The sequence below is a fragment of the Phycodurus eques genome, chromosome 21, assembly GCF_024500275.1.
Source record: "Phycodurus eques isolate BA_2022a chromosome 21, UOR_Pequ_1.1, whole genome shotgun sequence".
Taxonomy (NCBI): Eukaryota; Metazoa; Chordata; class Actinopteri; order Syngnathiformes; family Syngnathidae; genus Phycodurus; species Phycodurus eques.
The window spans coordinates 3598654-3621674 of record NC_084545.1 but is presented as its reverse complement, the minus strand read 5'-3'; the positions used below and the strand labels follow the sequence as shown (position 1 = coordinate 3621674).

Here is a 23021-nt window from a genome sequence, read left to right as displayed (position 1 = left end):
ATGGGGTCGAATTAATCAACTAGCTCGTCTGTAGGCTAATATACGGAATTCACGATGAGCACACGCGGGGTGGGCGGGGCTACGATGATTCAAAGTCGACGCCTCCGCACCGGCGCCCCTTCGCGACGCCGAGTTGAGCAAAACGTGCAGCCTCCTCCGATGACGTCGCGTGACTAACCCGGAAACGGCAAATCGCTTTTCTTCTTGTTGGAGCTCGCGGGGCGCTTGCCTTCCACTCCTCCTCCTTCTTCTTCTTCGTCTTCTCCTCGTAAGCGTGCCGTCCAAGCTGCCTCCGCCGGCGACAAGGTAAGACCCCCCCCCCAAAAAAACGGCTTTAAAAATAACCCTCTCTCTTGGCGTTTTCTTCCGCTTCTCGGCCGGCCCTGCCTCGCCTTCACCTCCCCACCAGTTGCCATTCATTCGCTTTAACCCCCCCAAAAAATGGATGGCCGCGGGTGATATAAATGATGAATCACGAGCGCCTATGTTGGGCTACATCATCGTGAACTCCCCTGAAGGGAGCATTAAAAGTGCTCTTTTTTTTCTTTTTTGTTGTTGTATTCAGTCTTTTACGTAGTTCACACGGTGAGGTTTCATTTCCCCTTGTTACCTCCTCACCGCACGCATGTGACAACATTGACCCCGTTTTATGTCCAATCTGGCAAAAGAACCCACGCTAATCATCTGGAGATTACATTTTGAAACTCAACCGTATGGTTTTGGATTAGCCCTTGGCTGCTCCTTTCGCACTTTTGCACTCATGCATGCGCCACTGCTGACGGCTGACTCATATCACGAAGCATTATGATCATATCAGTAATATGGATGATTTGCTTGTCTTGGTCTTAGTTTTGATGTATTTGGGGCATGTTCCGACCAAAGTTTGTGACAAAAATGCGGTTCAAAAGTGTAAATAATGCTGGTCAATTTGCATGTGAGTGTCTGGCTGAGAGCTGTGGCCAAAAGCAGTTTATGCTTAAGTGTGTTTTACTGTTCTCCCATCGTTCAGTAATCCTTTTCAAAAGTGCTGCGTCCACTTAGCCTTATACGAAAGTCTGCTATCTTAATGCTAACACACAATGCAAAACACCATAGACTGTCTAACGAAACCAGCATCAATGTTGTGGTCTTGTAGCCCTCTAAATAACGGATATTTGAACACAAACCATGGAGCAACAGATAGAGAACAATACTCACAGGCATATATTCTTCATCCTCTGCAAAGAGCAACTCATAGTATTGCCGCCTACTGAAGAGTTGTGATCGGTATATCCATTTGTCTGTATTATCAGGCGCGCACACCAGAAGGAGCATCACAATGTGAATTGATCTGGAGCAAAAAAAAGTGGCAACAACTGTTTAGTTCTTTACATTCTATTTAACATCATTATTGTGTGTTTTTTATAAAGCGCAATATTATAGATGCCGTTTTTCTTAAAATACACACAACAAATTTTTCATTGGTTTTTGTGAGGCTGGAACAGATTAATTGCATTTCCATTCATATTAATTGGGAAAGATGATTTCAGATACAAGTGTTTTGTGGTCCCGGAATGAAAATAAGTATCTCAAGTTGTAAAAATGTAGCTGAAATGAGAAAAGAAATGTGCAGGATGCATTCGAGTCCCCGTAAGAAGGCTTCTGCATGTGGACGGCGTTTCCGCTCCCCGAAAGTGGAAGTGAAAACGTTCGCGGACCACGCCGGCGCTGCTCTGAGGCAAGTTGTGATGCAACACCGTTTTTTTATTTTGCATTTTTATTTTTTTAAAGGCCAAATTCAAGCTTGTGCAAACGAGGACGCCTTCAGTGCCCTCGCTACGCTATCAATAATTAGCCTGCCTTGCAATATTCCTCAGGAAGTTGTGAGACGTGATTGCAGGCAGCTTGCGTCACATTTCACCGTCGTACGGATATTTTTTCCCCTGCAGTTGGCATCAAATAGCCGACCGTCTTATCGTACATGCAGTGCAACCGCCAAAGTGGAACGGTACGTGTACAGATTCTATTTTTTTTTTTTTTTTTTTTTTTTCCCCGTGTGGAAGTCTATCGAGTTGCCGCGCAGAACATATTCGGTGGAGGACGGGAAATGTGACTAGCTCAACTCCGTCAACAAATGCAGTGCAGCTCGGCCTCTGACTAGCGTGTGTCACGGCTAGCGACGGGATTTTTTAAATTTGGTAGTCAGTTTGAAATGGTATTGCACTAAATGCATGATCTTTTCCTGTTGGACTTGTCTGTTTGTTTCCTAAACAAGTTGATGAAATATTGATGCTGTACATTGCTAAAAAGAAAAGATTGCAGCTATTAAATATATTTTTTATTATTATTTGGCCATAAAAATGTGCACATTGGAGAATCTTGAATGTTTCATTTTAAATTTCACTTAATCTGTTCCTGATTACACCAAAGAAAAAATAGCAAAACCAAAATGTTTTTGTTCCCTTGATCTGTTCCATTAAAACTAGATGGTGAACTGTGACTTTTTGACTTTTTATCCTTGTATCTAAAAGTCTTTGTGGCAGGCAAGCAGCGTGCAGTGACCACGTTGTGCGCGCCACCTGAACTTTCATTCAGGGAATATTTTGCTCGTAATCCGGATTGCGGGGCTCACTTGGGCGTGTTCGTTCGTTCGGTCGCATTCTGCATCTTTGCATCTTCTCTTTCCATTCAGAGGCAACTGTCGAAACGTTTCAAGCGTTGCTGGCTAAAAAGATGTGGGAAAGTGGTGTGTGTGTGAGTGTCTGTGTGTGTGTGTCTCCAGCTAGCTAAGACACCCGAGCAGCCCGGGAACTACTTTAGATGAGCGCGTGGAAAAATGATTAATAATTCATGTTATTAGCTGCCGTGATACTCCACAACAGCTCACTGCGGGGAAACCACGTGCCCTATATCCTTGATGTTTTTTTTATTTTTTTTTGGGGGGGGGGGGGGAATTCAGCCCCTGAAAGCAGTTCCACTTTGGAGCATGGAATTTGGTGGGCATGTATATTATGAGTGGACCCACAAAATAGTCTTAAGAACCCGTGCCTGAAAGGACACAGGAAGTCTGCTGTTTTGGTTTTAAACAGCAATTTTGGGGGCATGTTTATCATCTCTCAACGTTCTTCAAAGATGTACACGTCATAGACGCTTCGTGCATTTTCTACCAAAGTTGAACCGTGCATACTAGACAAGTGCGTGATGCTGAATTGAGGAAAAAGTTGTCTTTTTGTCATTGCGTGCGGCGAAGGTTGCCATTTTGGTTTGAAGCCAGGTCCTTCAAAGACCAACTTGCCCGAGAGACTTTGTCCGGTTGCTCCCAAATTTGAACCGCATAAGCTCAATTGCCAACAGTTTTTGTTTTTCTGTACAGTACGTCTCTTCAAAGGATGACTAGTTTTACTTTATTTAATGTCTATTATACAGTGTTTTTTTTTGTTTTTTTGCTCCTTCTTCCAAAACAAAAGACATGAATTTAGCTAAACAATAATATGATGTTTCTTGTAGTTTGCAGTGTTGTAGAGCAGCACTATATCTTTCATGAGCTCACCAAAGCCTCGCTTGCATTACCATTCCAGTTGTGCGGAACAGCGCTTTATCGATCCTCCTGTGTGGGCGAGATGCTCTGTGTGCATTTATTTGCGTCCACCTTTTCCCTCCTCAGCATTCCGTCTCCATTTTAGCATCCGCGAGGCGTTTGTGTTTGCACCCACGTTGGAATTCTCGCTCCCTGCTCTTCTCGCTCGTCGTTCCAGCGTGTCGGCGCTTGTCCGTTGAACGAGCGCCACAGCCACACGCGCGGCTTAGGTTGATGACGCAACGCGCTTGAGACAAGAAGAAAAGCTTGAATGAGCCCCCGCTCCCCGTGTTGCCCTCCCAATGGGACGGCTCGTGATGGCAGAAGAGAGCGTAACTCAGGCAGCTTGTTGGGCCGCATTGTTCCAAAATGCACTCAATAGAAAGCCGGTTAAATCAGAAATTTGGATATAAATTAATCACAATATAACAACTTACGACATTGTCAGTCGAGTCGTCAATAATGTAATGTGAAAACTTACAATGGACTCCTTGCCACGACCTTCATCTCATGGATTTGATGCTTTCTTACCCGCGTGACGGCCTCGGCCTTAGACTCGGATTCCCGCAATGCAATCTGGGTCATGGCAGCTGCTTCGGGCTAGCAGCAAATTATGGTCGTTTCTGATTGAAAGTGAAGAGAATGCTGCTTCTTCAAGTTAAGGAAAATCCTAGTGGAAAATGACCCCCCAAAAAAAACAAATCTTAGAAGATGCCATTCCCTTGATTGTGCCACCACTCTGTACCAAAATTGTCCAAAATGACAATGAAGTCACACCTTATCGAAAGTTATTAACATCTAAGATGAAGATTCATGTGTTGTTTCCTGAAAAATTGAGAAACATTTGGTAAAAATTCCACAGAAAGTGACATTTCCTTGATCCTGCACGAGAATCTGTACAGTAAAATGTCCTAAACTTGCACACAAATAGCGAAATCCTTCAATGGCAAAAGTAAAAGACATCTAGATTTAAAATTCATGTATTATTCACTGGAAAAAGTCAGAAAATCAGCTAGAATTGAGGAAAATAATTATGGGGACATTTACTCTGAACAAGAATCTGTACAGAAAAAAATTCCTAAATTGTTAACCAAGACACAAATGACAATGAAATCTCTCTTTGGTGAAAGTAATGAATACCTAAAATTGCATGCATTATTCGCTGATTAAAAAAAAAATCTATTTTTTAAGGCTTAAATTAAGCAAAATGACAGAAAAATTCCATAAAAAAGGAAAACATGTATTGAATAGAGGACAGAATTGTCCTAAATCCTAAAAAGTGACACAGAAACGACACTAAAATCCTTTTCTTCATTGTTTTTGTATTGATCGTCGAACTAAGCGAGGCCAAACTGTCGCCGCAGCCTCTCGCTGGCAGCGGCCTGCAGCTTTGTCGAAATCGGAAGTCAATCAGAGGAAGTCTTGCATAATAGGAAGTGGATTGTGTGTGCGTTTGTTCTGGCGCACGTCACCAGTGCTTCAATCACAGGGCAGCGTGTATTCATTGAACTGTTGTGTTGATATTTTCACGTGATGTTTTTGACAGGACGGTAATCTTGCTTGAGGACTGAGACCAGAGGCCACCCGCCAGGCCGGGCCTCGCCACCCCTGACCCGCCCCTCACCCGCTCTTCTGCCGCCACGTCGCCAGTAGGTGCACCGCTTACGCCTTTTTCGTTCCCTGGCAGCGCCGCGCCCGGATGGCCGGGTCCAAACTCAGCCCCGGCGCGGTAATTGAAGGCTTTCCAATCGGATTTGTTTCAGCCTCCCAAATATGCTGGGATCAGATTCTGATCCCGCTTCCTTCTGCACATGCCAGTTTTTTCTCTCTCCACCAAGCAGTACCAGTTTGCAGAGGTAGTATTCCGTTTTGTGTGGTTACTGAAAAATGAGTTGAAATTCAGAAAAAAGACATTTCCTGCTTTCCTGCACCCAAAAAGTAATTAACTCATCAAATTTTCCTTGAAAAATTGAGAAAAAATCTGTTAAAATTAGAAAATTTTAAACTACAAAAAAATATTTTTACTTAATCTTGCATCAGAACATGTACGAAAAATTATCCCAAATCACGTACAAACAACAATAAGAGTAATGAACATCTTTAAATAAGATTCATGCTTTAGTCACCGTTAATTAGCTGAAATTAAGGTTTAACGTAAAATGAAATCCTGTACCATCAATCATCCTCAATCTCAAACTAGCACACAAATGACAATGAACATCAGGGTGTGAATAATTTCACAAAAAGTATTTTATTGTTTTATTTTGGTGTGTTGTTGTTCTTACAAGCCTAACCCATCTCGTTTTTCCAACCACTCATCATCATCGCTCCCCTGCATCCCCTACATCCCCTGCATCCTCGGTGTCTCCTTGGCGACCGTTAACATGACTCGCCGCCATCGCTCCACTGGCTCGGCTGCTGTGCCCGACGCTGTGGCGTTGTGACAGCTGAAGCCTCAGGTGGTTCGTCTATGGGCGCACCAAGTCACCGTGTGTGCGTCGAGACTCGTTCACTGGGCGGAACGGCGTGCGGCAGCGGCTCTATTGGCCTGCGGCGGTGCGGGGGCGGCCAAGTGGTCGCCTCGCACGACGACCCCAGATTGGGTCGATGTCGCAAACAAACGAGAGTTCTTTAGCCGTGCCAAGATCAGCCGAGGTGTGTCACAGTCGCCCAAGGCGAGGCTTTCCTTAGCTGCTGCAAACTGGGAAGAAGCAGGCATGGCTCAATACTGCCCCCATCTGGAGAAAAGCGTAGCTGACATGCCCGTGTTGCTCATCAAGACGTTCTTGTATTGAAAGCCGTTTAAGCATTAATTGATATCCAGTTTAAGGTACATGTACTAGTACTCTCTGTCCTCACTAGCACACTAGTACATATTTGCGATTCGACATGAGTAAATTCACTCATTTTCAGACATATTTTAATTTATTTTTTAGGTTGTCCTTTTTGCTGAATTTATGCATTCAGTTTTTTTTTTTTTCTCTGTGCCCAGGCTTTAGCAATAAAATGAGGACTTTGGGTCCGTCTTGGAGCTTATTGGTGCCAAGGAACTACCCTACAGTGGTACCTCCACTTAAGAGTGACCCGACTTGTTTTTTTTTTTTAGTTATGAGCAAACATTTGAGTCACAGGTGCTAGATGGTGGCAGCGAACTTCACAACAAGCAGCAGATGGTGAACAATTCTTCAAAAAGTAGTTGCTTCGAGTGGTATATTGCCGTTCCCAGCTGAAGTTTATCATAAAATATATTTGAGAGTGGACATTTTTCCATATTTTCCATCATTTAAATTGCACCCCCACCCCACCTTTATGAAGTATGACTTTTAATGTCCAAAATCAGGCATATGCAGTAAGTAGGAGCATAACTCTGAAGATGTACAATTTGGTGCCATTCTGAGTTATATTTTGATATTATTTCATCCAGATTATCAGCAGCTACGTTGCTTATGAATTGAACGCGCGTGTTGTAGATATGTGATCCTGTACAGCGGTTGGCTCCTGACTCAGCACATCGAGCAGCGCTGCGTTCCTCTGAATAAGTAATCTGCGGAGATGTCTGAGTGGGTATAATATGCCGCTTGTTATGTCAGATAAGAGCTCGTGCTCATGAATTATTAACGCGCTTTGGAAGCTTCGCATCGTCCTGCGCGCGTGCATGTTCGGGCCGCTTATTTGTTGCTTTCCATCTTGGGCAAATAAGAGCGGACCAGGAGGAAATTAGCTCTGTTTTTTAAATTATTTATGACTTCCTTGGCAGGGAGGCTGAAAGTCGTCACTAGATGGCGCTCTGGTGTCATGTATTGATTGCTGCAAGTCAACAGAAAGCAGGAGTACAGCAATTAGTCCAGTGAGTGGTAAATAAGAGAGATGGCTAACATAGAGTCACTTGATAATGTCATCATATTTTGCAGGAACAGCATTCTTACATTAAAATTCCTGTTCCAGGATTCCTGGGTCAATTTGACCCGGGGCACGTGAAACTACCCAAAAGTGTCAGAAATGGAAAAGACAATCCCATTATTAACTCCTCTCATAGATGATGCGGCAATATGGATAATTCACTCATTTTCAAGTTTAATACCACCCAAAATACTACCACTCGTATTCCTTGAATTCAACTACATTTTCTTAATTTTTCAGTAAGTAATGTATGAATCCTTATCTTAGATATTCCTTACTTTTGCTCATGGGGGATTTCATTGTCATTTTTCTGTATAGGTTCAGATACAGGATCTCAGAAATTTTTCAATAAATTCATTCCATTTTTTTTTGTAAATAATGTGTGAATCCAACTCTAAGGAGGGATTTCATTGCTGTTTTTTTGTTAAATAGCGATTTAGGACAATATTTGTCACAGGTTCCATTTGGGAGATTTAATTTTTACCGGGCTTTTCCCCACTTTCCTTTCTGATACATAGTCACAATATATATATATCTATCACTCTATTTCCACAAAGTGCATAAACAGCACTTACTTGATATTCATCAGAGACCATACGGATAGTTACCCCCGGCATATTGATGGCATATCGATACCCTACATAATACAATATCGACAGTTTGTCCTGACTGGGGAGTGGCTGGCGCTGACGGCCGCTTTCGTCCTGCAGGTGGCACTCGGCACTCGACGAACTTGTACGACTACAACCGCCAGCTCCTGGCACGCTTCATATCAGTCCCCTTCCACAAACCCGCCACTGCGCCCCACCCAAAATTCAGTTGGAGAGGAAAAGCAACGCAGTTTGTACATTGGAAGCAAGCTTTATTTATGTATTTGTTTTATGTTTTTAATTGTATGAAGACTGTTCACAATGTACAGCTAAATTTAAGGTTGTGCGTGAGGAGATTAGTAAAGTAATGATGGATGGTGCGTGTGTGCGTGCAAGTGCATCCCTGAGGGAGATGCTGCATGCTCAGATGATCCCAGCCAGACAGTGAGTCAATATAGCCTCCTTAATGATTCTCGAACATCCTTAAGGGGGAGTTGGAGGACCGTCAAGGGCAAGAAAAGGAGGATGAGGACCAGAAGGAGGCGAGCGGCACAGCGGAATGACAACATCGTAGTAAACGTTGGCTGCGTTACATTTGTTGTGTCAATAAAGCTTTTTATCCGTTCAACTGTCAAGCGGAGCGAAGCCGGAGCCTGCCTTCTCTCGCTCTTTCTAGCTGCGTGTGCCTGTTGCCATGGTTTCCAACTTTAGGCAGGTGTCCCACTGAAAAGAGAAGGGGGGACTTGGCGGAGAATGAGGCGTGTGGGCCCGTGCGGTTGCCATGGCGAGGAGGGGCGAGGACAGCTGATGATGTCGTCTTTGTCATTGAGTCCGGCTCGTGTTTTGTTTTGGCACAGTTTGGGCGGGCGTGGCCACGAGGTAATCGAGTTCAAAACAAACCCCCTCCCCCTGAGCCGTTTGAGTCAGCTGAGCGGGATTGGCAGGAGATTGGGGGAGAGGGGGGGCGGTCACGCCAACCCCCGACGGGGAAGCGCTCCCCCATTTTGTGTCTGTCTGCTCGGGCCGCTGTCAGCGAGGTCCGGTTGTGGCTGAGCGGGCTAATGCGATGTGGCGTGTCACCCGGAGAATCTGGGTCAAGTTTAAAGCTGCCTGTGCCGCAGTGTGATGCGCCGCAATCCCGCCCACCGCACGCGCGCCATGCACAAATGTAGATTTTTCACCCCTCCCCAAAAAAGATAACATGCATTTTCTTGTCTGTGCATTCATTCCCGTCCAGCCTCTCCACGCCGGGAGCCACGTGACGCTCAGGGTGCTGCAGCAGCGGGGTTGAGGTGGGTCGGGGAGGGGCTGTTGTTTTTCCTAGCGGGGGGCATGTGGATCCTCACGCTGTAGCTGAGTAGTGGAATGTCAGCACTCTGCCCTCCCTCCATCCATCTTTTTTTTTTTTTTTCACAGAGCCGGCCCGTCATCTGCGGCTGCTCTGCCCGCGCTTTGTCGCAGTGCTCCATTTCAGCGTTGCTCTGCCTCTGGGTGTGTTTATGGCGGCCACGCAGAGTGCAAGGCGATGCCACGCTGAGGTCAGGATGCTGCATTGGGCGTGGCCTTCAAAAAGCACTAGAACCTTTGCAGTATTTACAAACTAGCTTTTTTGTCGTCGTTGTAAACCGAGGACAAAAATGTGATATTAGTGCATAGGCACTCTCGCCACACACTACACTCCTGTCCTGTCCTGTCCTGTTTTGTTTTCTACTTGCTGTGTCCTGCCCTGTCCAGTACCATCCTCCCCGTCCTGTCCTTTTGTGTCCAAATTGCTACTAGTCACGCCCTGTCCTGTGCAGTCCTGTCCTATCCCATTTGCTGCATTGTCCCATCTTGTCCTATTTGCTAATTGTTGCGTCAAGTCCAGTTCCTTCCCGTCCTCTCCTATTTGCTATTGGTGCGTCCTGTTCTGATCCGTCCTGTGTTGTCCTAATTTAATTTCAGTCTAGGATTGCACTATAGCGGTACTGCAATAAAGTACTGTCAAAAACTATTATCCTGTCTTTTTAGTATCGTCATTTCTAAGAGCAGCTGTGTGCAGTTCGATAGGTAGTAAACAGTTTTTCAAATAAGAGGCAAAACGTGCTTGCTTCAAGCGGTTTTCACTCCCAGAAACGAAATGCCATAGACGGCTAAGATAAATGACCATAGATGTTACGGTAGTTATAAACCTTCAAACTACACAAATGGTGCAGCCCCGAATGTTAAACTACTTGGCTTATCAAAGTCAGATGTTTGGCATTGCTACAACACTGATCCAGTTTCCTTTCCATCCTGTCCTATTTTATGCACGTCACGTCCTACCGTATACTGTCCCGTCCTGTTTCCCATTCCTTCTTCTAGTACTCCCTTCTCAGTCAACATAAAGATAAAATTGACTCCTATATAATGTTGTTTTATTTTCCCCTCTGAACCCTTGTTCTGCCCGACTGCATTTTCCAATAAACATCCATATCAATATAAACCGCAACCTAGGGATTAAGTGGCTAAAGATATTCATCTGTAATCACAATCCAGTGCATATATATTATACTGTATATCGTTTGCTAAGATGCTCTTAATATAATGTGAGTGAAATGCTGCCCCTGCCCTGACTAATCCTCAGTTTTTGGCGCATTACCTCATCCGTATGAACATATTCATGTTGCTTTCAAGTCCACACTACTACTACTGTACTACGCCGCCGCCGCCGCCTTCTCATTGGCCGCCGCAATGTTTTCAATGGCACCCAAATTTTTAGTGCGGCTCCATGGATACAGTGAGCTGTTGGGTAGATCGGTGTCAGCCAATGAGAGCGCTGCGCGGGCTCCTGCTTGTCAGAATCTGCCCCCCGGCCTTGGAAGCAGTCAGCCCCCCTCCTCTTCTTCCTCCTCCCTTCCTTCCTCCCTCAGCGAGCACGCGATTGCTCAGTGGGGGGTTCAAAACAACAACATGGAGGTGCCCAGGTCATGCACGCTTACTACGACGGCCACTCGGGGAGCGTTTTTCCCCTCAGCGTTCCTCTTAGTGAAAACACGCCTGCATGTTTTACATAATCAGCATCTTTGTAAAAGACTCTCAAAGGGAAATTTGACCTGAAAGAGGTCTGAAATACACAATTTAATGTCTTCTGAGATTCTCTGTTGGACTTGAAAAGTGGGCCACGCAAATCCCTGCCCGTTATATGACCTCCTTTCTGCGGAGCGGCAACGAGCCCACAATAGGTGGCGCTAGAGGACCGTAGGAAGCCCCCCCTCCTCCCCCCCAATCCCCTGTCCCCTTGGCCGTGATTGGCAGAGCCCATCGGGGGCGAGGTCACCGACGGGCTTCTCGAGAGTGCGTCAGGTGCCAGCGTCGCCGAGAGCCAATGTTGGCGCGGGCGGGCATTCAGGTCGCATTAGTGCCCGGCTGAGGAGACGAGGCTGCGCGGGGCAGGTGGGGCTTTGCAGGTGGTCTTGAGGAAGGAGGAAAAAAAAGCCTTGCACGGAAGTTAAATGGGAAGGATTTGTTGGAATTTAACAGCGTCACTTGTTGCTAGGCAGAGTTCATATGGCTCAATTAGAACTACCCTGTTCATTTTCTATAGCGCTTGCCCTCATTAGGTGAGCTGGAGTCCATCCCAGGTGACTTTGGAGTGAGAGGCGGGGTACACCTTGGACTGGTCGCCAGCCAATAGTAGGGCACATATAGACAAACAACCATTCACATTCACACCTGTGGACAGTTTATCGTCTTTAATTAGCCAAACACGCATGTTTTTGGAAATGTTGGAGGAAGCCGGTGTACCCGTAACAAATTCACAGGAGAACATGCAAACTACACGTGAGGGCGAAAGCCAAGAACCTCTCGACTGTAAAGCAAAAAGAAAGAAGCCATTGTAAAAAAAAAAAAAAAAAAAAAAAACCAAACAAACAAAACCAAACACTAACTTGTGTTGTTTGTGGAGTGTCACTGATTTGAATGTGAATGGCTTGCTTACATTTTGCTCCTTTTTCCATCTCACGTTTGTATTACAGATTTTGCCACTTTTAAAGGTGTTCAACATTCTCTATGTAGGAGTAAAAGGTAAAACAGCGCCATCTGCTGAACCTGGTGGGGCACTGCCCCCACTTGGCCCTTTTTAATTGACTTCCAGAAGCTATGCGGAAAAATGCTATCGTGGAATCAAAATGCCCCCCCCCCCCCCCCCACCCCTAAAAAAATGAACTGACTCCGATATTGGCAGTAGTGTATACAATACATCATGGCATAGTTATCATGATTATTTATGTTGTAGAAAACTGATGGATAGATGGTTTATTATGACCTTTTAAAAATAAAGACATGATTCTCCATTTGGGTCTCTCTCACACACACACACACACACACACACACTTATATGCATCTCATGCATTTTAACGCTGCTGAGTTTGCACTTTGTCGTCTTTCAGCTTCACCCGTGTCACCGCTTTTCACCTGTCACTCATCACTCTGATCCCAAAATGTCCACTGAGGTGAAAAATGTGTCTCGGGTTGATTATGATGGTGGAGATGGAGATGGAGTCGACCGCAGTTTCTTTCCACAAACTGTCGTCATTTGTGTGTGAGAGCGTCTGCTTTCGAGGAGTCTCGTACGACTGTCACTTCTCATTGCACCGAGTGCAGCTGAGGTGTGTGTGTGTGTGTGTATTTTATTGCTTAGCGACACAGCCAAATCCCTCACTCTCTTCATCAGCAGCATCCTGCACTTAAATGTCACTTGACTGCACTTAGGCACCATGTTCAAGTCATTCTGTGTCATTTTCCACCATTTTCCCCACAGGAAGGAATACAAGAATAAAAATAGAAAGTTTTAAGAGTGTTTATTTATTTTTTATTTATTTTTTGTAGGGGTGGGGAAAACAAACAAATTTTAACATGAAAAATGTCCGAGTTTAAAGAGAACAATGTCTTTTTTCCTGAAAAAAAGTCACAATTTAACAAGACTAATGTTGTATTTTTCAGAGAGAATGGTCAAAATTTAACAGGAATATTGTAATATTTTATTTTTGAGGAAAAAAAGTCAAAATTTAACGGGAATGGAAGTAATTAGCACCAGATTCAAACTGTGGTTATTGTGAAGTTTATGATCAAATGCATTCACCTTGTTTACGGTTGCTGGGTAGAAATTGAGCAAAGCGGTAAACGACTTCTAGCTCTGTTTATTTTTGGACTTTTTTTTTTTTTTTTTTTTTTTTGGGCTTGACATCTAGTAGGCAGGAGAGCATTTGCAGCAAGTGTATTTTTTTGGGGGGGCAGCATTCAGGGTTCCCCGAACACGGTAGTGTGGGCGCCGTTTTGGTGCCCCGCCTCGCTGCTCTGCCGCTCTGGAGTCAGTTATTGATCCATTTTCTTCTCCAGCAGGAATCAACATGGGGAACCTACTGAAGGTGTTGACCTGCACCGACCTGGAACAGGAGCCCAATTTCTTCCTGGATTTCGAAAGTGAGTGCTGGCGAGTCGACGCCCCGCCCTCCACCTGATATCGATCACGCGCATACGTTAGCATAGCATTATCAACTCGCCGAACTGGCCCGTACTCATCTCTTCCGCTGCGTTCTACCTAGAGGCGCTTTTCATCCACCTGCCAGTTTCACGCTGTTGTGCGTGCGGAATATCAACGGTCGTCCTCAAATAGATAACACGGCGGAGTTCAGCTGCAGTTACGGTAGCCTCAGGCCAGCCCAAATACCCCCCACCTCCCCATGTGGCTTGATCCCGCCACTGTGGAATTTTCACACTTGGCAAGCCCACAGATTCAGTCATACCTTCCCAGAAACGCACACTGCTCGCGATGTTTTGAATTTCTACAAGAATCTGAAACTGTTCCTGCACTTTAATTTTATTTTCTACAGCAGTCAAAATATTAAGTACAACTGCAGCATCTAATAAATAATACAATAAATACAAGAGATGAGTTAAAAAAAATAAAAAAATAAAAAAAATCTCAAATATGAGATGGAAAATATGCAAATATTGGGGAAATAAGAAAGGACAAATATTAAAAAAATATACAAATATATAATGGGACGAAACTAAACATTGGGAACAAATATACATATATTTGAGGAGTAAATCTGATAATACGGCAAAAATATAAACATTTGCCAGGTGTCTTTATAACATTTTGGTGCTTTTGCCAAAATACGTTTTCTCGTTCCCGCAGACGCTCAGCCCACAGACGGCGAGCGTGAGGTGTGGGAGCAGGTGGACGTGGTGCTGAAGGACGCCAAGGCAATCCTGGACGAGCTGCAGGCCTACAAAGGGGCCGGACAGAAGATCAGAGAGGTGCAGCTTGTTTACTGTATATTAAAAAAAAAAAAAAAAAAAAAAAATAGTAGTAGCCGCTCACGTTCCGTGTTTGCACCATTATACTCTACAGATTATATTCATTATTGAAATGACAAAATATTAGGCCCCAAAAATATTTGGAAAATACACAAATATTCAAAAAATATTAGAGGAATAAAAAAAATATAGAATGTAGAAATATTATAATAATATAATAATAATACAAAAACAAAATATTGGATGAGAAATACACAATATTAGGATAGGGTGGAAAACATGGGAAAAAAAATACAATATCAGGAAAACAAATTTAAATGTTAGATGAAAAATAAAACAATGTAGATGAGAAACAGACAAATACCATTACAGGAAAAAATAGAATATTGGGAAAATATTACATAAACAGATGAAAAAAATACAATATTAGAACCATTTTAAAAATACTAAAATTATTGCGACAAAAGTATTAGCGCATATTGCAAAAAAACATGTTAATATTGTTTTACGTGAACAATTCACAAATATTTAATGAAAATTACATTAGAAAATTATATTATACATTATACATAATCAAAAATATTACAATATAAGACATGCAAACAATATCGCTGTCAGTTGGACTGCCTTCCGCCATGTTGCCTAGCACCGCAACATGCTTGTTTCATTTTTGAAAGGCCATCCAGAACCCCAACGACGAGGCGCTCCAGGAGCAGGCGTGGGCGGCAGTGGTCCCCCTGGTGGGGAAGCTCAAAAAGTTCTACGAGTTCTCCCAGAGATTAGGTGCGTACCCGTCCACTGACATCATCGAAAATGACATCACATGACGCCTGTTTGTCGTGAGTCAATCTAGTGATGTCTTCTTGCGGTCCTATGCACAGTAAGCTTTTCCATACAGTACATGGCCTTAATATTTTGCACGTGCACTGAACCTCGATCAATCACAGACATGTCCACGTAACATGCGGCCGTATCCAAACGCACTTGATGCACTGTTTAATTAGCGTGGCTTCAAAAAGGGGTTGCGGGGTTTTTAGGGCTTGTTATGATGGGGGGGGGGCGTGTTTCAGGCTGCCACGGTGACAGCCCAGCGGTGGTTGTTATGTAAACGAAGTAGATCACCTCGCCGCCGCCTTGACTTCAGGTCTCCAGGGCACGTGGCGGCCTCTGAAGCACCCGAGCCCGACGGGCGTATCCGCGTGAAGCCGAGAGAGAGGGAGCGTTAGCGCGGGCTGGTGCGGCCGTGCGCCGTCGCGGCGCTAATTGGCTCACCGCGCGGTGCAGATGATATCATGGAGAGCAGCTTATGTCACTGACTTTGCATATCAAATACTTGACTTATCTCCTGCTCGGGTTCCATTGGCAGCTGCCTTTCATTTCCATTTTCCAGGTCATCTTCTGAAGCTTCAAACGTTTATGGTCGATGACTGGCTTTTCATATGATTCTACTTTTTATCGATACTGCATACTGTAGTGGCAAAGTTACTCACTTGCAGCTTATCAGACAAAATGTCACATGGCTGACAGAATGATTGCATATGTGTGGTTGGTCGTAAAATAACAAGTCAGGGTTGGCACTTTAGGATCCGGGGGTCATGCTTTGTCGGCATTCCGTGTGTGACCTGAGGAGTTTATCCTCGGCCTTCCTGACTGGCTCGCTCCCCATCTTCATATTCACTTTTGACTGTAAGTAACTCAGGCCGTTTTCGATCAGCCGCCTCGCTCCAAACGCAGTCTGGAGCAGATGGGAGTCATTACCCAGCGACAAACGTCGTCGCAGCTCGCCGGCTGCCTCCCCGGAGCTCGCCGTCTTTTTACATTATGCGGTGCAGACTGCTGTCTGCGTCTGCCTCTTTCCACCGACGTACGCGCCGGATAACAATTGTACAGTACGCCGGCAAGACTCCCCGGCGCTCGTGCGGTCCCGCGCAGTCTCGCCTGGGTTATGTCATTATCTCCCCAGACTGAATTTCAAGTAGCGTCTGAGTCTATAAATAAAACGGCCTTCCGGGCTTGAAAGGTATTTGCAGAATGTTTGTTTTGTAATACTATAAAGTTAGCGCAGTGGAGTGTCTTCACCGCTGGTTCGATTCAGAGACGCAGGCTACATATTTACTTCCTGTCTAAACAATGAGCGTAATCCCGCTTGAATGTTTCCTCCATCATCGCGCCACCGAGATAATTAGTCCCATGTCTCATCTGCATCTGAGCAGGGGGAGAACCCTCATCCCCACGCTGCCCCCTCCCTGCCTTGGGCACTTTGGGCATCACCTCTGCTCTATTAACACTCCGTCGCGGGCTGGGCGCTTCAATTGATTTCTTTTATTATTCTGAGAGTGCATAAATGTCTATTTTTGAGGGCTTTCCCGTACACTCAAAATGCAAAACATATTTTGAGGCGTGGTTGTTTGGTAAGGGTCCAAACAAAATGAAGCCAATTTCATTTAGCTAAGTGAAATTTGCTAGGAATGTCTATAATGAGTAGCCCCACAAAATCCCCAAAGTCTCAAGAACCCAAGCCCAAAAAGACGGCAAACCTGCACATTTGGGCCTGAAACGGCCATTTTGCAGCTGATTTTTGCAATTTTCACTTTCCTAATTCTGTCCCCGACACTAGTTGCGCATATAAACATGCAATTTGGTAGGCCCGTCTGTCACGAGTTGACCCACAAAAAAATGTCTCAAGAACCCATGCGTGAAAAGACACAGGAAGGAAAGTCTGCCATTTTGCATTGAAGCAGACATTTTTGGGTTGTTTTGGCCATTTCCAACTGTCCTTCAAAGATAATTCTGTCCCCGACACTAGTTGCACATATCAACATGCAATTTGGTAGGCATGTCTATCATGAGGAGACAAACAAAGACTCTAACAGCCATGCGTGAAAAGACACAGCAAGTCTGCCATTTTGGTTTAAAGCAGACATTTCTAGGTCATATTTGACTATTTCTAGGGGTCCTTCAAAGAAAATGAAGGCCCTGAAGCCCATTTAACTTACGTGAATTTCAGTTGGCATCTTGAGTAGACTCACAAATAGTCTCGAGAACCCATGTGTGAAAAGACACGAGAAGTTTGTTTGAAGCAGACATTTTTGGGTCCTTCAAAGACCATCTTGTGCTCGAGATTTTGTCCTTTTGCTAGCAAATTGAAATCACGTACACTATATACACAGTATATATGTTTTTGCCGCACAGAAGCGGCGCTGCACAGCCTGCTGGGCGCGCTGACCAGCGAGACGTACGACGATCCCACGCAGCACCTGGAGCGGGAGCAGGCGCTCGCCAAGCAGTTCGCCGAGATCCTGCACTTCACGCTGTGCTTTGACGAGCTCAAAGTACGAACTCGTCCCCTTCTTTCCTTGCACCCCAAATGTTGTGAGATGGGTTTGGACAGCCTTTGAACTGGTTCGCCTTCTTTGCACCCGCCACCCCTCGGGCGATCCGCTTGCGACGTCCCAATTAGCGGCCCCGGGAAGGTAGGGGGTGCTAAGTGGCGTGCTAGGTCCACCCGTCGCCAGCTTCTGACCCACTTTGAGCGTCCGCCCGTCTCTCCCATTGAAGTGGGATTAGCATGCGACGGGCTCATTCGTGTTAGCATAATTAGCTGTAGCTAAGCCCTCGCCGCTTGGCGGGGGGGATGGACTCGGGTGGGCGGCATCGTGTCTGATTTGCTCATCATAATCAGAGGTGTTTTAGGTAAGGGTTTTGTTTTCAGTAATTCCAAAGACTTTCTAGACATGGCTATTTGATTATTCTGAATACTATTATTACTTCCACGCCAGTGTCGTATCGAGCAGAATAATGTGCGCGGAATTAGCTTAATTTCCCCATCAGCGCGATGTCACGTTGGAAGGGATGCGCCTATATCCATACCAGTGTCGGTGCCAATTCTGTACGTCTGTACTTGTACAAATTCTCTTATACTACAACATCCGATTTCGTTTCCTATCAAGTATCTGTACTTGGTATTGGCGAGTACCAAAAAGCGGTGCTGTACAGATCAGTTATTTTTTTAGTACCGTTCATAACCTTTGACCCCTCCCCCCCAACAAAAATCGGAACTGAACTGCTTTCGGAGAATATAAAAGGGCCTTAATATTCCTACTTAAAATTCAAATGGACATATTTTTTTTGAAAAGGTTTTTATCTGTGTGAAGTGCGATCCCCTCGCCGGTGGCTTTCCAGGCCAGTTGGTCGCATAACGAGTGCCCGATGGCTTCCTAATTAGCGACCGGCCAGTGCTTTGTCTGACTGTCACGTTCAAAACTGTCAAATTCCCCTTGACAGGAAGCACTGACACGTAGAAATAAAAGCAAAGGAGCGTCTGAGCTTTCCTAAAATAAAAATTCAAGCAGTATGTGTCTCTTTGATGTCATCCCCACCCCCCAGGCGACGACGCCGTGGCAATGTTGGATCTCCAGCTGGATGTCCTGCCTCGTGTGCACATGCTTATTTTCTTGTTATTATTATAATCGTCTGTTATGATCATTGCAGATGACATCTCCTGCCATTCAGAACGACTTCAGCTACTACAGGAGAACACTGAGTCGCATGCGCATCAACAACCTACCGGTAAGGCCCCGAATGCAACCTCCCCAAAACTATAAAAAACAAAAAATTGCCCCCGACACCTGTTTCACCCATTGAGCTAATAAATTAGCGGACATGTGTATCAATACAGGAAGCACGACAAGTCTCAATGACCCATGCCGTAAATTTGACAGGAAGTCAGCCATTTTGTTTGGAAGCAGCCATTGTTACCTTTAGTTACCAAGAAATGTTGTTCTTTTCAATAATTTGCTGATAAGTTGCCTCGCCCAACCCGTCTCTGCTAAAAGATGATCACAAGGCCCCTAATGTAGCTCAGTGTGCTGACTCGTGGGGACGTACGAGATGAAAGGGCCTTAAAAGTGCGACGTAATCATTTAAAGATGCGGACAAACGTATTGCAGGCCTTTCCAAGAGACTTTGTTGGTCTTTCCCATGTCAGAAAGTGACTGAGGGCTGATTTAATAAGAGTTGCATTTAAATAATTCACTTGTCCTTTTTTTGAGCTTGTATTTTTGTTCCATTTTGGCGCAGCTGACCTTTTTTTTTTTTTTTTTTTTTTTTTTTTTTTTAAATTTATTTTTCAAAAAAAAATTATTTTTTTGGGACATCTCAGGCCGAGGGTGAAAATGAAGTTAACAACGAACTGGCCAACCGGATTTCGCTCTTCTACGCCGACGCCACGCCCATGCTCAAGACGTTAAGCGACGGCACGACGAGGTTCGTGTCGGAGGTAAGTCGTCACAAGAGGACGCCTTTTCCTCAAAAGAAATAAACGTAATCGCCGACTTTGGGTTCCCGCGTATAGAACAAGAACCTGCCTATCGAGAACACCACAGACTGCCTGAGCACCATGGCCAGCGTCTGCAAAGTCATGCTGGAAACACCGTAAGTCACCCCACAAAACTCACTCTGGGACATTTGGGGGGGGGGGGGGGGGAATCAGCCCCTGACATGCAGGAAATTGAACAGGAAATTGGCCATTTTGGTTCGAAGCAGTCATTTGGGCTGAATTCCAGGGCTCGGACAAGAGAAAAATAGCCTCCCCGATACCGGTTTCACCCAGAAACATGAAATTAGGCGGACATCTCTGTCATAACAAGACGCACGAAAAAGGCTGAGGACCCATGCAGGAAATTGAACAGGACGGCCACCATTTTGGGTTGAAGCAGCAATTTGGGGAGAATTCCAGGGCTCATACTAGCGGGTAGGATAAATGCTGTCATGTAAATAATATTCGTCCAACGAGCCGTTGTACTACAGATATAAGGTCCGAAAAAATGGAGATTGCAACAAGATTGGGAGGGGAAAAAATGCCGCCGTATGAACGCGTTGGCTGTGCGTCGATAGGGAATACCGCAGCCGCTTCGCCAGCGAGGACACGGTGTCGTTCTGCCTGCGGGTGATGGTCGGCGTCATCATCCTCTACGACTACGTCCATCCCGTCGGCGCCTTCGCCAAGTCGTCAAAGATCGACGTGAGTACAACGGGAAGCCGCGTCCCTACGTGGCTAGCTTCAGAGCTAATGCTAAAACCTCGTTGTCCTACAGATGAAGGGTTGCATCAAAGTGCTTAAAGATCAGCCACCCAACAGTGTGGACGGCCTCCTCAACGCTCTCAGGTAAACACCATCCGGCAAATAAACCGCACTGCAACGCTACGTCCAAACATCCGTTCAAGTAAACGGGATCAGGCGCCGGATATTTCATCTGACACCCCCCCTTTTTACATTTTTTTTTTTTATGACATTCCTCCAAATTTGGAGCGTCTCGCGCTGACAACGTCATTTGCGTGTCAACACTCTGCAGCCGGCCCGAGGCGTCGAGGGTGCGGAAAAATGATCGCATCTCATCTGGCAGGCGATGGCACCGCTTCTCCGTGATGATGGCTGTTAGCAGGCATTCGGTTCTTCATAGTTATTATTCTTAGGCTGAATAAAATGCCATTTTGTGGGCTTGAAAGGCAAAAAGTTCATTCTGGAGAAAATGTCCCCAAAACTGCTCCGGTATAGTTTCTTTTTTCTATTTTTAATTAGGCCCTCGGACCCAGTTGCATTTAGGAACATGAAATTTGATAAGCGTGTCCAGCGTGATCGGACGTACAAAAAAGTCTCAAGAACCCATGGCCGAAAAGGCACACGAAGTCGGCCGTTTTGCTTTGAAGTCGAGATTCTTGGCTTATTTTTGCAATTTCCAAGGGCCCAGCCGCCACTGAAGCCAATTTTTCATAAACACGGGACATCTGGTAGGCAAGAGTAGACCCGCAAAAACGTCGCAAGAACACATGATCCAAAAGACACAGGAAGTGTGAAATTTAGCTCCATGCGGCCATTTTAGTGATTTTTGCCATCTCCAAGGGTTATTCAATGACCAATTTATAAAAATTCAGCCCTGGGAGTCGGTTTCACTTCAACAGCGTGGAATTCGGTAGGCATGTCTATCATGGATGGCACGGTGAACGACTGGTTAGCACATTTGCCTCACAGTTCTGGGGACCGGGGTTCAAATCCCGCGGCCCCGCCTGTGTGGAGTTTGCATGTTCTCCTCGTGCCTGCGTGGGTTTTCTCCGGGCACTCCGGTTTCCTCCCACATCCCCAAAACATGCGTGGTAGGTTGATTGAAGAATCTCAATTGCCCGTAGGTGTGAATGTGAGCGCGACTGGTGGTTTGTTTGTATGTGCCCTTGCGATTGGCTGGCGACCGGTTCAGGGTGTAGCCCGCCTCTCGCCCGAAAATAGCTGGGATAGGCTCCAGCACGCCCGCGACCCGCGTGAGGAGAAGCGGTATAGAAAACGGATGGCTGGATGTCATGATATGGTGTACAGAAAAGTCTGAGATGAGATGAGATGGTGCCATTGTAGGCTCGTTTTGGCCATTTCCAAGGCTCCATCCACTCGGCTCCTCCCAACTTCCTGCGACGCGAGGATCCGTTCGTCGCTGCCGGCAGCTTTAATTCTTATCATTTTGAATCCTCTCAGGTATACGACAAGGCACCTAAACGACGAGTCCACCAACAAGAGCATCAAGCTCATGCTGCAGTAGCACCGAGCTGCCGTTTGTGCTGCTGACACCTCGCGTCCTGCTGCGTGTGCGTGGGGGAGACGCGCCGCTCGCCCGACGGATGCCGCTCCACGGAATGTCGTTTTTCCTTTTTGTTTTTCTTCTTTTTCTCATTGAAAAAGAGCCGCAGCTCCGCCCTCTTTTTTTGTAATGCAAAATCCTACTGTCGCCATGAACGTTTTTTTCCGTGCCCCCCCCCCCAAAAAAAAAAAAAAGATGTCGCTGAACTACAATGTGAGCCATGCAACAATGGCAACTAATGGAAGCATTGTAGGTCCTTTTTTTTGGTGTCTTTTCCCCCTCCCCCCTCTTTTCAAGGGACACGAGAGAGAGTGTTCTGACTTGAACATTTAAGAGAGAAATATATAGAGAAGTATATATTATTTTTGTTTGATTTGTTATTTAATAACTGCATGATGAAAATGATTATTTTTTTCATCTATTTAAAAAGAGTAAAGCTGTTTTGGTAGAGTTTGTCAGCGCTGTCGTGTGTGTGTGTGTGTGTGTGTGTGTGTGTGTGTGTGCGCGCTGTCGTCAAAACGGTACTTGTGGCAATGAGATTGAAAAGTACTGTTTTTAAAAAAAATTTCATGTTTTTTTTTATTTTTGTATTTTTTTTTTTTTTGTCGACTTTTAAAACTGTGATGTGCGCAAAACAAAATCGAGTGAAAAGTGAGACTGTAAGTCAGTGGAGGAATTAAAAGGTGAACGCTTGTTTTTCTACAAGAATCATAGTAGGGGGTTTGTGTGTCTTTGTGTCTCCGTGAGGGAAAAACCTGCGATTTTTATCCTGGCAAAAATGTGCATTTGGCAGTGTTTGTGTTTGTTGACGCTAACAAATTGGCTCAGTTGCGCTTTTTGAAAATTCAGCCCCCGAAACCGGTTGCACATAGCAACATTACATTTGGTAAATGTGTCTATCCTGAGTAGACCCACGAAAAGGTTTCGAGAAGACATGTCCAAAAAGACACGGGGAGTCTTCCATTTTGTTTCGAAGTGGCCATTTTCTGGTCATTATGGCCATTTCCGTGGGTCCTTCAAAGGCAAATTTGTCTGAGGTTTTTGCACCATTTCTGCTAAGTTTGA

The 23021-nt window shown here is 45.2% G+C and overlaps 1 protein-coding gene across 7 annotated transcripts; it reads left to right on the top strand.

Moving 5' to 3' along the window:
• The first annotated feature begins 196 nt into the window (after positions 1–196).
• fam49bb (family with sequence similarity 49 member Bb) lies at positions 197–22539 on the top strand. 7 transcript variants are annotated; one of them, XM_061665850.1, is made up of 15 exons: positions 197–306; positions 5103–5205; positions 5320–5412; positions 9284–9338; positions 9463–9584; positions 13408–13488; positions 14210–14331; positions 15009–15114; positions 17524–17663; positions 18823–18900; positions 19493–19609; positions 19685–19764; positions 20227–20353; positions 20427–20497; positions 21854–22539. In XM_061665850.1, the coding sequence occupies exons 6-15, from the start codon at positions 13416–13418 to the stop codon at positions 21915–21917; spliced, it is 978 nt and encodes a 325-aa protein (XP_061521834.1). In that variant the 5' UTR covers positions 197–306; positions 5103–5205; positions 5320–5412; positions 9284–9338; positions 9463–9584; positions 13408–13415; the 3' UTR covers positions 21918–22539. The 7 variants fall into 7 exon arrangements, with proteins under 7 accessions (XP_061521834.1, XP_061521833.1, XP_061521835.1 ...); XM_061665849.1 differs by lacking the exons at positions 9284–9338; positions 9463–9584; XM_061665851.1 differs by lacking the exons at positions 9284–9338; positions 9463–9584 and having other exon boundaries at positions 13405–13488.
• Positions 22540–23021: the final 482 nt, after the last annotated feature.

What these genes read in the sequence shown, in the direction of transcription:
- fam49bb (XM_061665846.1), top strand. Translation starts at nt 13,416, where the DNA reads ATGGGGAACCTACTGAAGGTGTTGACCTGCACCGACCTGGAACAGGAG. An exon ending in TTTCTTCCTGGATTTCGAAA is followed by an intron (nt 13,489 to 14,209) that starts GTGAGTGCTGGC and finishes TCGTTCCCGCAG; the next exon opens with ACGCTCAGCCCACAGACGGC. An exon ending in CGAGTTCTCCCAGAGATTAG is followed by an intron (nt 15,115 to 17,523) that starts GTGCGTACCCGT and finishes TTTGCCGCACAG; the next exon opens with AAGCGGCGCTGCACAGCCTG.